General features: G+C 42.5%; 1 protein-coding gene across 2 annotated transcripts in view; it reads left to right on the top strand.

The window, feature by feature from the left end:
• The window catches only part of STAG1 (stromal antigen 1), a 341,746-nt gene that overhangs the window by 245,104 nt on the left and 80,652 nt on the right, over positions 1 to 15,990 (top strand). For both annotated transcript variants that reach the window (XM_029059010.2, XM_029059017.2), the window contains exons 10-14: positions 276 to 399; positions 1,545 to 1,643; positions 3,490 to 3,569; positions 9,103 to 9,210; positions 15,484 to 15,598. In XM_029059010.2, coding sequence (XP_028914843.1) covers positions 276 to 399; positions 1,545 to 1,643; positions 3,490 to 3,569; positions 9,103 to 9,210; positions 15,484 to 15,598 — 526 coding nt within the window. The remainder of the gene's footprint in view (positions 1 to 275; positions 400 to 1,544; positions 1,644 to 3,489; positions 3,570 to 9,102; positions 9,211 to 15,483; positions 15,599 to 15,990) is intronic.

The following is a 15,990-nucleotide window of genomic DNA, read 5'->3' as shown; positions in this document are numbered from 1 at the left end:
TTCTAAACAAGCAATTAACTTTGTGTGATGTCCAGTGGGCTAACATCGTGATACCATTTTTGATGAATCGACTTGAAAGCTTAGGGTTTTTTTTGAAATGGAGGATGGGATTCAAGTATGACCCATCATTCTGGATCATATTTACAATAGAAACTGCTAATACATATAAAAAGTAGCTAAAGTAATGCTAGGGTGGGGAGGAAGATCATCCGACTTCTGACCCATTCTCCCTTTTTTTCTTTCTCTTTCTCACTCCCCACCCCGGAACCTGCCAGGGATGCTATTGCCGAGATAAGAGCCATTTGTATTGAAGAAATTGGGGTCTGGATGAAAATGTATAGTGATGCTTTCCTGAATGACAGTTATTTAAAATACGTTGGCTGGACTCTCCATGACAGGGTAGGTAATCGCAGACACACTCTCACGAGCAATGAAGTTGTCCTTTTTGTTTTCCATGCAGCACCTTACTTTCTGTGCCTTCCCCTGTTTACGTACCTATCTTTATTCTCTACTGTTTCCCTTAGTGTCCATCTCCCTCTGTAGACTGTAAGCTCCTTGTGGCCAGGGATCATGTCTTCCTACTCCATTGTATCATACTCTTCAAAGCGCTTAGTACAGTGCTCTGCACACAGTAAGCGCTCAATAAATACCCCTGATGGATTTGATCGAGGGCTTGAATCAGGGCGATGGCAGTTTGGGTGTGCTGTGCGCCCAGTAAGCACTTAGTACAGTCTTGACTGATTAGATGTAGAATCTTTGGATGGGCTAGTCTAATAGTTGTGATGTTTCAGCTCCAAGCTCAGCAGAAAACCATCTGCTCGATGAGTGTGCTGGAACTAAGATTTGAATGCACAAGTCTAATTCAAGCTCCCGAGACCTTGTGTCTTACTTCTCTTACGCTCCCGGAAGGACTGCCTACGGTAGACACTCAGTGAATTAGCCCACTTTCCTTCTCCCCCTCCTTCTTGGAGTTTGCATGTCTCCGTGAAGAGACCCCTTCCCCGGTACAAACGTATACTTGCAGTGTTAGCGAATTCTCACCCTTTTCCTCTTTCTGCCCCAGCTATGACTGCTTACAGAAATCATCTTTCGTTTCCTCCTCAAATGTAGAGCTTATGCATTGAAGGCCATTATGTGAGCAAATAAAGAACGTATGTCCGAATTAGGGTTCACGTATTCTTCCAGATGCTTTGCCTGTTGTAAGCACTTAATAAATGATATTGATGGTCGACTCCTACAGTAAATGTAATAATGTTCTAAGGGCTTAATTTCTAGTCGTTTTGATCCTGAAGTTGTTCCAGAATTGTATTTTTCAGTGAATAAAAGAATTTGCAAATTCACTACAGAATAAAGGATGTGTTGGCTGAGTATGAGCCTTCCCAGCCATATGATTCTGTGTACAGTTAGAATTATAATAGCAATCGAAATGAATAGCAGAGCTGCAGATTATTGTCGGTGTCCCTTTTCTATATCCATCTTCCTTGCATTATAGAACTCTGTCTGTTACATAATTAACTGAATAATCTTTTTTTTATTAATCCCAGCAAGGTGAAGTTAGACTGAAGTGTTTGAAAGCTCTTCAGAGTCTCTATACCAACAGAGAGCTGTTCCCTAAATTGGAGCTATTTACTAACAGGTTCAAGGTAAGGGAGAGCAATAGGGTGGTTTGAGGGGAGAACAAAAACATGTCTCAGATTCATTATTATACTTGCTCAACTCCTTTTTCAGCACAAAGGTTAGCTTCTACAATACGCTAAGTACTCCACAACTTTTAAATACTTCTTACTGTAGAGTCGTGGTTAGTTTTTCTGGATCACCGATTCAAACGATTTGCATGGGAAATCGAATTGAAAAGAAAAATCTCCGAGTTTAGAATGTCTGGTGAGTGGTGAAGAACTTAGACTAACCAAGCTTACCAGAGGGTAGCACTTCCCTTGGTCCAAATACCAGTGAATCCTGGACCATCCTTGGTTTGCAGGCTGAAGAAAACCCCAACCCGAACAGCTGGGCCCTATTCATTCATTCTTTCAATCGTATTTATTGAGTACTTACTATGTGCAGAGCACTATATTAAGCGCTTGGGAGAGTACAATATAACAGCCACATTCCCTGCCCACAACGAGCTTACAGTCTAGATATGTACTCCAGGACCACCCCTGACTCTAGGTACCACCTCACTCCCCTTTTGGCTGGGCAATCTGAGCTTTAGGCATTGGGCAGAGAAACCTTTTTTCTCTTAATTTCAGAGCTGCCTTCGCTCAAAATCAAAACAGATTCATTTTTATCATACCCGTGAATTGGCGGAAGCCAAAATTTACCAAAGGTGACTCGGAATCCATCGGCGAAAATATAGATTCCAAATTGAATCAGAGTGAAGCTGTGAGTGGCTGCCAGAACACTGTGGCCAAATACGTACCAGCCTGGAGTTTAACCACACCGTTTTCACTCTTGGAGTTCAAAATTCAGAGAGCAGTATGGGGCAGCTCTTATTCCAGGGCCATATGTGATTTGTCGGATAAGTAGATTTCAATATCTGCTGATCGAAACCAGGTATTTCATCAGTCCCTAATCTGGAATGAGAAAGCAAAACTCGAGAAGCCCTTTAAGACCTAAATTCAAAGGGAAATAAATTATTTTTCTTTCCAGTAACTTTCATAAAAGTAGCTCCAGTTGTGTGCTATTTGTCAGGCTCTTTCCCGTGAGTGAATTAACCATCAATATCCCGATTTTTAAAGGCCTCGAGATGCAGAGTGGCAACCTTTGGAATTCGGAGCTATGCGGCGACATTTCTTCTTAAATGGTCATAAGAACAGATGGATCCCAGAAAGGACTAACTTGTTAGACTCCATTGCCTAAGTGCACCCTCGGAGTTATGGTCTCTAATGAGGAATGGATGCTAAAACTTTACTCTGAAAGAGACTGTTCCCTCTTGAGAACCCTTAAACTATAACCCGGAAAGGGAGTTTCAGAGAAAAGAGCAAAAATGTCTATTCGTGAGGTTATTCAGGAGCTTTCTGACTCCTGGATATTGTTGTTCCGGTAATCCGAGTTGATTAATTTTCCTAGTTTGGGGTGCTTGTTTTGGATGTAGATTGAATTTTTTAGTTAGAAACTGGGGATATGTTTTGAAAGTAAGTGGAAAAAACCCTGCTACGTGAAGGGACTAAGAATTGTTCCATTTTAAAAGGCAAGTTTTCTCCTAGGCTTTCAGTATGAGAACTTTCCGATTTAATTATGATCAGAGCGTGCTCTAATACCAGCTGTTTAACCGCGCATCTTTCTCTCCACCTGCTGGACTTCTGTATATCTGATTTCTACTCATCAGTGCCAGAGATACAGTCGTGTCATACGCCCCAAGCATACGGAAAGGAAAGCCAACACTTGCCATACTTGCAAATTACACATTTTTCAGGGTTTGCTTGTTTTCGGGGGTTCGTGTTTTGTTTGTTTTTTTTTTTTATTTTTAACAATCATTGACCTGTTTTTAAGGATCGCATTGTATCAATGACACTTGATAAGGAATACGATGTTGCTGTGGAAGCCATTCGATTAGTCACGCTTATACTTCAGTAAGTATTCCAGCTAATAATACCTTTCACGTCTCTTGATCCATCAGCGGTACTTTGTGAGCGCTTACTCTGTGCGGGACACTGTACTTAGCTCTTGAGAGACTACCAAATAATCCGGTTGCTTGTAGTAGTAAGATTATTGAGTGTTCTCTGAGTGCAAAGCACTGTTCTAAGTGCTGGGAGACGATTCACGGGACCCTCTCCCTCGAGAGGCCAGACAGGATCCCTGCCCTCAAGGAGCTTACTGACTAAAGGAGGAGATGGATTTGCAAATAAATTACAGGTCAAGGAAGAACTCCAAGCACTCTGTATATTTTGTTACATGCTTTAAACATGTCTCAAAGTCGGTTGGTCCAGAGGCTATGAGTCTCATTTTAAAGTTTTGAAAACTAAAGCTTGGATTAACCGACACTTTTTCACAGCAATTAGAAGCGAGTTGTTTTGTTAAGTTCTTCCTTTTACACAGGAAAATGCTATCAGAAATAACTGTGTAAGATTCTTTTTGAAAATGAGTGGGATCCTGACCAAAATCGGATTTCAACAGCTTCATGAATGACAGCATCCAGTTTAACCACTGGATAGTTTACCCACCAGGGTATATAATAATAGTAATAATAATGGCATTTGTTAAGTGCTTTTTATGTGCAAAAAACTATTCTAAGCACTGGGGAAGATACCAAGTGATCAGGTTGTCCCACGTGGGGCTCACGGACTTCATCCCCATTTAACAGATGACCTAACTGAGGCCCAGAGAGGTGAAGTGACTTGCCCAAAGTCACACAGCTTGACAAGCGGCTGAACCGGGATTTGAACCCATGACCTCTGACTCCCAAGCCTATGCTCTTTCCACTGAGCCACGCTGCTTCTCTGTATCAGGCAGGACTTCAGCAAACCCACGAGCACTATTGGACACAGCCAGGCATATGGATCTGACTTGATCACGAATGAGTTTGGTGTGGCATTATGATGCAGTCTTCCATCGGGAATAACTCGAGCAGGACCAAGAACCTGCTCAGAAGAACTGATTGTGGTGCTAGTGATTTGCAAACTGCCACTCGCACGCTCTCGTCCCTGCCAGTCACGTTCCCCCTGAGGCCCGGAGGGCAGCGAGCAAGTAAACGGGCAGAGGTGCAGCACGTTGTGAAGTGTGTTAATCAGAGGTATTTATTGAGCACCTACTGTGTGCAGGGCACTGTAGTAAGCTATATAATAATAAACAGGCACATTCCCAACCACAAGGAGTTACAGTCTGGAGGGGAAGACTGGTTTAATATTTAAAAAAATTATGGATATGGACAAAAGGGTGGTCTGTGCTCTCAGTGGAAAGAGCCCGGGCTTGGAAGTCAGAGGTCATGGGTTCTAATCCCTACTCTTCCACTTGTCAGCTGTATGACTTTGGGCAAGCCTCTTAACTTCTCTGTGCCTCAGTGACCTCATCTGTAAAATGGGGATGAAGACTGTGAGCCCCACGCGGGACAACCTGATCACCTTGTATCCCTCCCGGCGCTTAGAACAGTGCTTTGCACATAGTAAGCGCTTAAATGCCAACATCATTATTATTATCAGCAGCATGAGAAGCAGCGTGGCTTAGTGGAAAGAGCTCGGGCTTGGGAGTCAGAGGTCGTGGGTTCTAATCCCGGCTCTGATACTCGTCAACTGTGTGACTTTGGGCAAGTGACTTCACTTCTCTGTGCCTCAGTTACCTCATCTGTCAAATGGGGATTAAGACTGTGAGCCCCACGTGGGACAACTTGATTACCTTGTATCCACCTCAGCTCTTAGAACGGTGTTCAGCACATAGTAAGCACTTAACAAATACCATCATTATTACTGTTATTATTACTATTAGCCTGTTGGGGCAGAACCAGGACTGTAAGCCAGGAGGTCTCCCAATTCCCAGAGGAGTCCTCTTTCCAATGGGCCAAGAGCAGGCTGATTTGCCATTCTTTTCTCCCTAGTAAATTTTATTCTGGAGCCACGGGCCTGAGAGTCAGAAGGACCTGGGTTCTAATCTTGGCTTTGTTACGTGTCTGCTGTGTAAGCTTAGGCAAGTCACTTCACTTCTGGGCTTCACTTACCTCATCTGTAAAATGGGGATTAAGAGTGTGACCCCCCACAGGGTCACAGGGACTGTGTCCAACCTGATTAACTTGTATCTACCTTAAGTGCTTAGAACAGTGTCTGACACATGGAAAAGAATTCTACCCATTCCTCATTATAAACAATTATTTTTCAGACGAGTATTTTAATGCTCTGGCTAAGACAGAAACCTTGCTTTTTTATGGGGAATTGCAGTGGGGAAAGACACTTCTTAGTGTGTGTATAAATTTTGAGCCTTTTAGAATAGAAGCTCCTTGAAGGCTGGAATCTTCCTAATCTTGATATTGTGCAAAGTCAAGCTAGAGTTTTGGGAATTTAATAAATGTTGGCATTTATATTTACATATCTTTATTTATAAGGTATATATTTATATATCTACATTTAAATATATGTTATGTTTCTTCATATCTTTATTTATAAGGTATATATTTATATATCTACATTTAAATATATGTTATGTTTCTTCATGTTTAGTTTTTACTGTGTTGAAAGTGCATCTACGTGTATATGTGCATATATACTTTATCACTGATTATACGTATTCTGCCCTTTAGTGGGGTTACTCAATCAATCAGTGGTATTTATTAAGCGCTTACTGTGTGCTGAGAATTGTACTAAGTGCTCGGGAGAGGCAGAGTTGGGAGGTGCATTCTCTGCCCACAGGGAACTTGCAATCTAGAGGGCAAGATAGACATCGATATAAATCAGTAAATTACCTACCATTGCTTGTGGATCTTGTAACTCTTTAAAAGCCCTGGTTTTTTTTCAAGTTGAGCCCACTTCATTTTTGTTTGCTCCTTACTAACCCGCCCTATCTGCTGTTGTTCTTTCACACTACTGCTGGCTTTGGCTTTGGTTTGACTACTTGGTTCTACTTCTGTCTGGCTTTTTTTATAATTTGCCCCTCTTTCATCTCATCCTATAGTAATAACTTGGTTTTCCATCTTCAATCTTCTACCTCACACGACTGTTCTGGTAAATTTCAGTTTAATGGTTTTTGTAAAATGAATTTCCAAGACCCCATTTTTGGTGATGAGTCCCATTATTTCTCAGAATAACAGAAGCGACCAGCATGTGCTGGGTTTCCTTTGTCTTTTCCTTTCTTTAAAAATTCTTCACTATTCCATCTTGTAGAGTCTTTTCCTTTCTGCATGCCTACAAACACATGTAGTGACCGAGTACACGCACATATTCTCATATGTTTATGCATCTTTGCTTGGTAATCCACACATAGCCCAGATGTTCCAGAAATCACAGGGTGGCTTCAGATCTTAATGTGGCCCAATGGTCATGAGCTTTGCGGTACATCAAATACAGGAGAAAGTGTAGGGAACAACCCATCGAGAAGCAGCGTGATCTAGTGGATAGAGCACGGAGCTGGGAGTCAGAAGACCTGGGTTCTTATCCCGGCATTACCACATAATCATCAGTCACCATCATCAATGGTAGTTATTGAGTGCTTACTGTGTGCGGAGCACTGTACTAAGCAGTTGGGAAACTACAATGCAACAGAGTTGGCAGAGAAGGAGCGTGGCTTAGTGGAAGGAGCAAGGGTTTGGGAGTCACAAGACGTGGGTTCTAATCCCGGCTCTGCCATTTGTCTGCTGTGTGACCTGGGGCTAGCCGCTTAACTTCTCTGAGCCTCAGTTACATCAGTTACTGAAAAATGGGGATTAAAACTGTGAGCCCCACGTGGCACAACCTGATTACCTTGTATCTACCCCAGTGCTTAGAACAGTGCTCGACACATAGTAAGCGCTTAACAAATACCATAATTATTATCATTATATGTCCCCTGCCCATAACTTTACAGCTGCAGTGGCGGGAGGAGTCAGACATTGATTTCAATAAATAATGTATAATATATAATTTATATATCTGTGTGTCTGCTGTGTGACTTTGGGCCAGTCATTTCACTTCTCTGTGCCTCAGTTACCTCGTCTCTGAAATGGGGATGAAGATTGTGAACCTTATGTGGGACGTGGACTGTGTCTGACCTGATTATCTCATATTTACCCCGGACTTAATGGAGTGCCTGGCACATAGGAAGTGCTTAACAAATAACATGCTTTTAAAAATGCCAGAAACCACTGAGTTTCCCTAAGCCACCAGAAGCATTTGATAGCATCGGGTGATCTGGATTCTGGAGTTTACTTAGCACATTTGGCTGCCCTGAAAGATTCGTTAGGTTTCTGAGACGATTTCCCTGATGGCTTGGCTGGCTCTGCAGCCCCTTCTTTCCCCACTTTATTATGATGGGTATAGTCGATGAAGATCTTTTAGATCTGAGATCCGATTGTCTCGTATCTACCCCAGCACCAGGGACAGTGCTTGGCACATAGTAAGCGCTTAACAAATACCACCATTATTATCACTTTTATATTAAAAGTCTACAAGATCTTCATCACCTAAACCCATCACGTTAAAGTGGGGAAAGAAGGGCCGCAGAGTCAGCCATGCCATTAAAGAAATAGTGTCAGAATCTTAATGAACCTTTCAGGGCAGCCAAATGTGCTAAGTAAACTCCAGAGTCCCAATCAGCTGATCCTATCAAATGCTTTTGGTGGCTTAAAGAATCTGTTTAGTGATTTGGGGGAATTATTATTTTTTTTTTGGATGACGTTTATTAAGCACCTACTATGTGCCAGGCACTCTACTAACACCTAGGGTCAATACAAGACGATCAGGTTGGACACAGCCCCTGTCCCCCGTGGGGCTCACAGTCTTGATCCCCATTTTACAGATGAGGTAACTGAGGCCCAGAGAAGTGAAGTGACTTGTCCAAGGTCACAGAGCAGACAAGTAGTTGTCAGCATATTTCTCCAAAACTGACACATTCACGACTGCGTAGTTTTTAAATGGCCCTCAGAAAATGCCGACTCAGGGAGTTTACTGCTTCCCGAGCTTGAAAAGGAAAAATCTCTAAATTTGAAAACAAAAGTCAGATCAGGTTGCCTGTGCATTCATTTCGGTCTTAAATATGTATCCACTAAAAAAAATTTGAATCAGGTATAAGCACGGATTACAAGCTAAGTAGTAGGATTTAGAATCCAGTATGCTATTAATCCATATTCCACCTATTTGGATAATTGATTAATCACCAGTGCTTTTGGCTGTGCTCAGAAGTCTACTGTAGCTTTTGTTCTGCTGAGTCCCTTTGGAAATTATGTCCTGTCAGAAACAGGCCACCAACAGCTATTAAATAACATGTATATCTTGTAAATATATCGCCTCTATTGCATTTAACTTTATTTCCCCATATATATATAGGCTTAAAGTTAAACTGTTGCCGTAACCTTTACTAACAGTTTTGTCTTTGCTATATGTCGCCGTGTTTGCATAGTGATATTGTCATAAATGTGATTGGCTGAAGAAGGTGGAACTGAAAATAAACATTTGTTTTGGTTCAGATGTTACTTTCTGAATTTTTCAGTGGAAGTGAAGAAGCCCTTTCCAACGAAGACTGTGAAAATGTGTACCACTTGGTATATTCAGCTCACCGGCCTGTTGCTGTAGCAGCAGGAGAGTTCCTTCACAAAAAGTGAGTTTACTCTGATTTCTTGCACCACTACCTGGTTTCTGATAGTTCCAGAAAGCAGAATCTGGAGGGGCAGGTCCAGGAGTGGTCAGATTCAACCCCTGGACATTAAGCTCTATTTTTCTCATAAAGGCTGTCGGGCTTCTGTTCCTTCTTTCCATCCTAAAGAATGTTTTCTTTTGCCCGAACTTGAGGGAGATTTCTAAGGAACCAGAATGTGTGACATGTTTCCAGGAATATCGTGCACAAATTAGAGACTTGTGAAATCTAATGTACTTTTGAAATAAAAATTGGGGTGTTCTGAGATTGAAAAGATTGTGGTTAAAAAAAAAGGAAACAGCTATTTCTTCATATTACTCAATAATGACCTTTCTTCTCTACTAATTTTGTAACTCACAAAGTTTTATGGGGAATTAGGAAAGGCTCTAGGTGAAGGGGAAGCTCGTTGCTGTATTCTACTCATAGTCTCAGTATTCAGTCCACATAAATGTGAAAAGCATGTTTGTCACCATATCCTCAAATGCTCCTTCTGACCTTGAATGATCTTCTTTTCTTTCTCATTAATGACAGAGTGGCTTATTCTTTTTTTAATGGAATTTTCATTCTGGTTCTTTAAAAGTTAACTAAATTTCAGTGGAGTTTTCACTGAAGGAGGAAAGCTTGCTCAATTCTTTTTGTAGCTTTCTGTTAAATGCACAGATGTTTGGCATTAGCCACGATTTAAGTTTTTAAACGGAATTTTCCAATTTATGGGGCATTTTTTTTGCCAATTTGGGAAATTTATAGTTGTAGCTACTTTTAAAAATGTTCCTTTCGTAGTTGATCAAATCATATTGGCATTTGCAAACTCAAAATGCCCCAAGCCAGTATAAGTCTGAGGCTGTCATAGAGAGTACTAAAAAATACAATGAAAAAAAATAAACCTAGAGGAAATGCAAGTAATTGTTCAGCCTATAAATAGCCAGGTTGTTTCTTACCACATACAATCCATCCACTGTTGCTGTAAATGAACAAAATAATCTGAATATTATCTGATGCAGTAAAATATGGCCCTTAAGATTAAGCATTCAGGAGAACCTTGTCTTTAATTTTCCTCAGCATAATTCCCTTTGTGCCAGCATCACATGTTATTTACCTTGCTTTTCATCCTTCCTTTAGACTTCTGTTGCTGCCTCCTTCCACCTCAGCCATTATCCAGCAACCCCCCTCTGCCTCATCACTTTTACATCTATTGAGGCCAAGGTGTTGTTGGTTATTTCCTTCACAGTCGCTTTTTTATTGCCAGGGTTAATGCCACTGAGGCTATAATGTGGCCTGCCTACGGGCTTTTAAATTCTAGGAACCACACTGACCTTATGAACTCATTTGCTTTTAAAGATAGATAAGGAGTAGTCCCTTGGCATATTCTTCAACTCTGGCCCCGTGCCTGGTTTTGCATCGACTCTACTGAGCTATGACGTTTGCCAAGTGGCCAGGCTGTTCATTACAAAGTGGTTCTAGCCCATTAATGGTCTTCAGTACCAGTAGTTGATGTGGAAATACTTGCCTTAAAATGTTGTGACCAGGACATAGAAGAAAATTGGGGCCATTTTTCATCCACCTAGAGAGCAAAGCCCTTTAGAAAGTAGGGCCCATTTATTTACTCAAAGTGGAATCTGAAAACACTTGAAACTTTGAATTTGAAATAGCCTGGAGAGATTCGGGGCTGTAATTCAGCAACCATTGTAGTATGTTTATGCGATTTCTTTAGTTTTCCTTTCTTGGATGATTTGGAAATATCATGGGTGAAGTTGAATCAGTCAACCAGTGGAATTTTTTGAAGGGTTTCTCTGTACAGAGCATTGTACTCAGCGCTTGGGAAACTAAGTAGACATTCTGCCTGTCTTCCAGGAGTTGACAGTCTAGCCGGAGTGGGAGACAGTAAAATAAATTTCAGGCGCAGCGAGTAACCACAATGAGAACTACATGGTGTGGTTTGAAAAAAGAAAAAAAAGACACTGATGCAGAGATTGATATTTAAACAATGATGGAAAAACTTCAGCTCTTTCATATGAAAGTTTTTCATTTGGAGGTGCAAAATTTGGCCGTTCCCAGATCTGCAAAGGCTTCACTCTTTCTAGACCCCAGATGGGACCCAGGAATGCCTTTTTCATCTTTGGAAACATAATTTATGTCCTTTTTTTTCTAAACAGCCACAGACCTCAGAATAATTGTCCAGGCTTTCTAAACTCCGCTATGCACTTAGAGAATGCCAGGCCTGAAAACTTCAGTAACAGCAGCATTTCAGACTGCACACTTGATGGAATATATGCCTGTGTATGGTAGTTGGCTGCGACTGAATCTTGGTCTAAAACCACGGTTCAAGATGTTGACTTTTTACATCAACATAATCCGGTTCTTCTAAAAGTAATATTTGTGCAGTGCTGCCTCTACAGCCCAAGTAATTCATTCAGTCATTCGATCGTATTTATTGAGCGCTTACTATGTGCAAAGCACTGTACTAAGCACTTGGGAGAGTACAATAAGCAGGCACATTCCCTGCCCATAACGAGTTTATAGTCTAAAGGGATTTGGGAGTAATACCTGCACGCCGCACCCAAATAAGCTAAATCAGTTCATTTAAAGGAAAGAAGCCTTTAATCCCCTTTCCCCGTAGTCCAAGCTAACTTCATTATAATTTCGTTCGGTAGACTGGGCCTTTGAAATGACCTCATTTACCTCACATTTTCATAGGAAACAAGACTAATATTGACTGTACTTTAACTTTGAAGAAATAGGCCGTTATTCAAGTTCTGCAGATTGCAGTTGGCCCAGCGTTTTACAGTGTGGTCATTCCAATCCAGGCACAGAACAGGGTAGAGAATCTTGCACCCTTTTTCCCTCCCCACCCCTCCTGATTGGCCGCCTTGTACACCTGGAACGGCTTTAGTGCCGGTGCGCCGGGAGCACCCCGGGAGGCTGCCGGATGGAGTCTCCCATCTGGAGTGACTTCCTAATTCCTCAGGCCGAAGAAACCACGTGGAGGAATTGAGTATAGCGGTAGTGGTTTACGCAGCATCCCTCCCACTCTCTGGCCCCATTGGTGCCCGAAGGGTAATCGGTGAGACAACAGGCAGAGGTGCGGTGCATTCTGAAAGGCCCACGGTGACCCAGTGGGTGTTGCTTTGGTAGTTGCTGAGGTCTTTTCTGCCCACCTGAGGAGGCAACCATTTTGCTTTGGCAGTGGCTCAGGTCCTTTCTGCCCGCTCCAGGCAGCCATTTCTCTGGCTCCCGGCCGGCCCGCCCACCTTGCCGAATACCTCATCTGGTCCTTTAGTCAGAAACCTTCACTCCAACGGGTGAAGACTTCGGAGACTAGAACCCAGGTCTTTGGATTCTCTAATCTTGGCCCTGTTCACATGGCAGGTGTATTTGAGACTGAAATTCCAACAGGCCCACCACACACTTACGTGCGGATATACTACTAGCAGTGTGTTACCTCTCCCCTTCCCCGCCAGAAGCGAGGGTAGTCCAGGACTCTAGCATTCTCTTAGAACCCGGTCAGAGGAGGCCAGGCCAGACCAAAGAGTTTCAGAGCGCTTCAATGAAGTAATTGTACATTCCAAGCACTTAGTACAGTGCTCTGCACATAGTAAGCGCTCAATAGATACTATTGAATGAATGAGGTCAGAGCGTATGTGAGTGCTAAGGGTGGTTGGTGGTATGGCATGGGCAGAGACAGGGAGCCCCTCCTGGAGATGACTTTTTAGGAAAACCACAAAGGTGGCGAGAGGGGTGGTTTGGGGATTTCAGAGGGAATAAAGTTCTATGGAGAAAGAAGGACTTCATTCATTCATTCAATCGTATTTATTGAGCGCCAACTGTGTGCAGAGCACTATACTAAGCGCTTGGAAGGTACAATTCGGCAACAGAGACAATCCATACCCAACAACGGGCTCACAGTCTAGGAGGGGGGAGACAGACAATAAAACAAAACAAGTAAACAGGCATCAATAGCATCAATATAAATAAATAGAATTGTAGATATATACAATTAAATAAAATTAATAGAATAATAAATATGTACATATATACACTGACTTGCACATTGGGTCCTAAGATGGGAAAGTGGAGAATGAGGGGCAGTCGGGAGATCAGCTAAACAGGAGCAAAGAGTGTGAAATGGATTGTAGGGAGATGAGGACATAAAAGATAAGAAGAAGATGGCTAGTGGAGAACCTTGAAACCACTCGTTTGGTGTTTCTGTTCAATGCAGGTAAAAATAAATGGTATGGATTGATCATGTAATTTGTGCAGAGCACTCTACTGAGTGCTTGGGAGAATCCTCCAATCGGCGATATTTATTGAGGGCTTATTGTGTGCAGAACACTCTACTGAGTGCTTGGGAAAGTACACTACACGCATTTGGTAGACACCATCGCTGCCCTCAGAGAGCTCCCAGTTTGATGCTTAAGCTTAAATAGGTTGCCTTTGGAGGCTTCTGAGGTAGAACAATCAATCAGTCGTATTTATTGAGCACTTACTGTGTGCAGAGCACTGTACTGAATGCTTGGGAAAATACAATATAACAATGAACAGACACATGCCCTGCCCACAATGAACTTACAGTCTAGAGGAGAGCGATACTTTCTGAAATACAATATAGGAAGATGATCCAGGCAGCTGAGTGGAGGAAAAACTGAAGAGTAGAAACCAGAGAGACAGATTCAGTAGCCCAGATGGGAGTGAGAAGGGCTTGGACATAGATCTTGGCATTAAAGAGAAGATGGGGGAGCAGGTTTGAAAAATATTAGGGGGGAAATTTAGCCATTTTGAGACAGACTCAAAGTGGTGAGTGAAACAGAGGTCTCAAAGATAACGCTTAGGTCGGGGTCTTCTGTGACACGGAGAGCGGTATTTGTCAAGCGCAGTGAGAAAGTAAGGAGGGCAGTCGGTCTAGGAGAAGAAATGTGGGTTCAGCGTTTGCCACGTTGAAATGAGGTTGTTGGAGTGTCACTCATGTAGCGATGTTCTTGAGGCAGAAAGAGATGCAAGATAGTAACAGAGATGAAAGGTTAGATCTGGTAAAAAAGATTTCGAGCTGTTAGCCAAAAGCCGCGTGGGCAGATGAGTGCCCCAAAGAATAAGTCCCTAATGAGAACTCATGGGACTCAAAGAGCCGTGTGGAATACTCACAGTTAAGGAAGGGGTGAGGAGAAGAGCGAATCAAAGAGGAGAGGGAGAGTGAGCCAAGAGGTAGGAAGCCATCCAGATGAACGTGCTTTCGGCCTAATGGATCATCTAGGTTGCTAGGAGAGAGGTGTTAGGAGTGTTGAAGGCAGCCTTAAGTTCCAAGAGGATTAGGAGAGAGCAGTGCCTGCTAGACTTGGCTAAAGGGAGGACACCGGGGGCCTTGGTGAACACGGTCTCGGCGGAGCAAGAAAGGCAAAAGCCAGATGGCAAGAAGTTAAGACAGTGAGCTGATGGAGAGGAAGTGAAAGAAGAGTACGTTTAAGGATCCTCCGCTGTGGCCTGTTTTCCGATACATAAGAGCTTAATTGAGAGCTCTTCCACGGCTATCCGTCGACTTCTTTTTAAGTATGTGTCACTTCACAGATTCGGTATCTTATTTACCATCCCGTACTTTCAGAGTACTGAGCAAATGGTAGAAGTAATCGCCTTTCTGTTCTTTGAGAGCAGCATTGGCCCAGATCTGCATTCACTAAGCCAAGTTTTCCTCAAGACATTTTTTGCAATAATGTGAAGTGTTTGTAACTGACCAGCATAATTTTAAGTATTATAATTATATTGACTATTTCTGGATCGGGTAGTCAGGGAATTTTTTTTTGGCGTTCATAATGAGCTGCTGGCAGGTTCAGAGCAGGAGGCAAGAGATGATCATTCAGCGGAAATAAGATGATGAAGGTTTAGCCTTTTTAAAATGCAGTTGGTTTGGTTTAACAACAGAACTCTTCTATTGAATGCGAAGTCAGTTCTTGAACTTTCTAAATGTGATCTTCCCCTCCCCCCGCCCCCGGCATTCCTGCCGACAGAAAACCGTGGATGCATTTGACTCACACATAACAGGAACGACAGCGGTTTCCAGAATCTATTTCTGCACCAGAGTGATGTGGTTTTCCAATAGCTCTCCCATTTTGTTGATTTTGTTTTATCTTCACTATTTTCTCTGAAGCCAAAAGGAGTTGGTCATGGCACCACGAGAGACCACCGGATCACCGGGAAGGGGACGTGTGTTAACGTGAAAATTATAGTGCTTGTTTTGTCACTTATTTCTAGATTGTTTAGCAGACATGATCCCCAAGCAGAAGAAGCATTAGCGAAGAGGAGAGGGCGCAACAGTCCCAATGGGAACCTTATCAGGATGCTGGTTCTTTTCTTTCTTGAAAGTGAGGTAAAGATATTTCCAATGAAACACAACCTTTTTTTTTTTTTAACCAATTTTACATATTCTGCAAATCTGCAATTTACTTCAAGGTCAACGATCAGCCATTTCAAACCGATAGAAAGAAACAGATTTCTTTGTTCTTTAGGAAATTGCCTCCACAGATCCGCACTCATGGAGCCAGTTCGGCAAGTTGTGGATCGTGGGAACCTTGAAAAGCAGCTAGTCTAGCAAGGAGGTTACGAGCTTAGATGCAGGTGCAGATCAACACCAAAGCTGGAATGCTAAAAGTGCGTCGTTTTCACAGCACCTAGAAGCAGGAAAGACCGGTGTCTTACAATATTTTAATGTCCCCTTTCTTTGCTAGCTTCATTCCTATTTTCTCGCCAACGTCTCAACGG

This window comes from Ornithorhynchus anatinus, chromosome 1, assembly GCF_004115215.2.
Source record: "Ornithorhynchus anatinus isolate Pmale09 chromosome 1, mOrnAna1.pri.v4, whole genome shotgun sequence".
Classification (NCBI taxonomy): Eukaryota; Metazoa; Chordata; class Mammalia; order Monotremata; family Ornithorhynchidae; genus Ornithorhynchus; species Ornithorhynchus anatinus.
The sequence above is the reverse complement of the archived record's forward strand: the minus strand, read 5'-3'. Positions and strand labels throughout refer to the sequence as shown.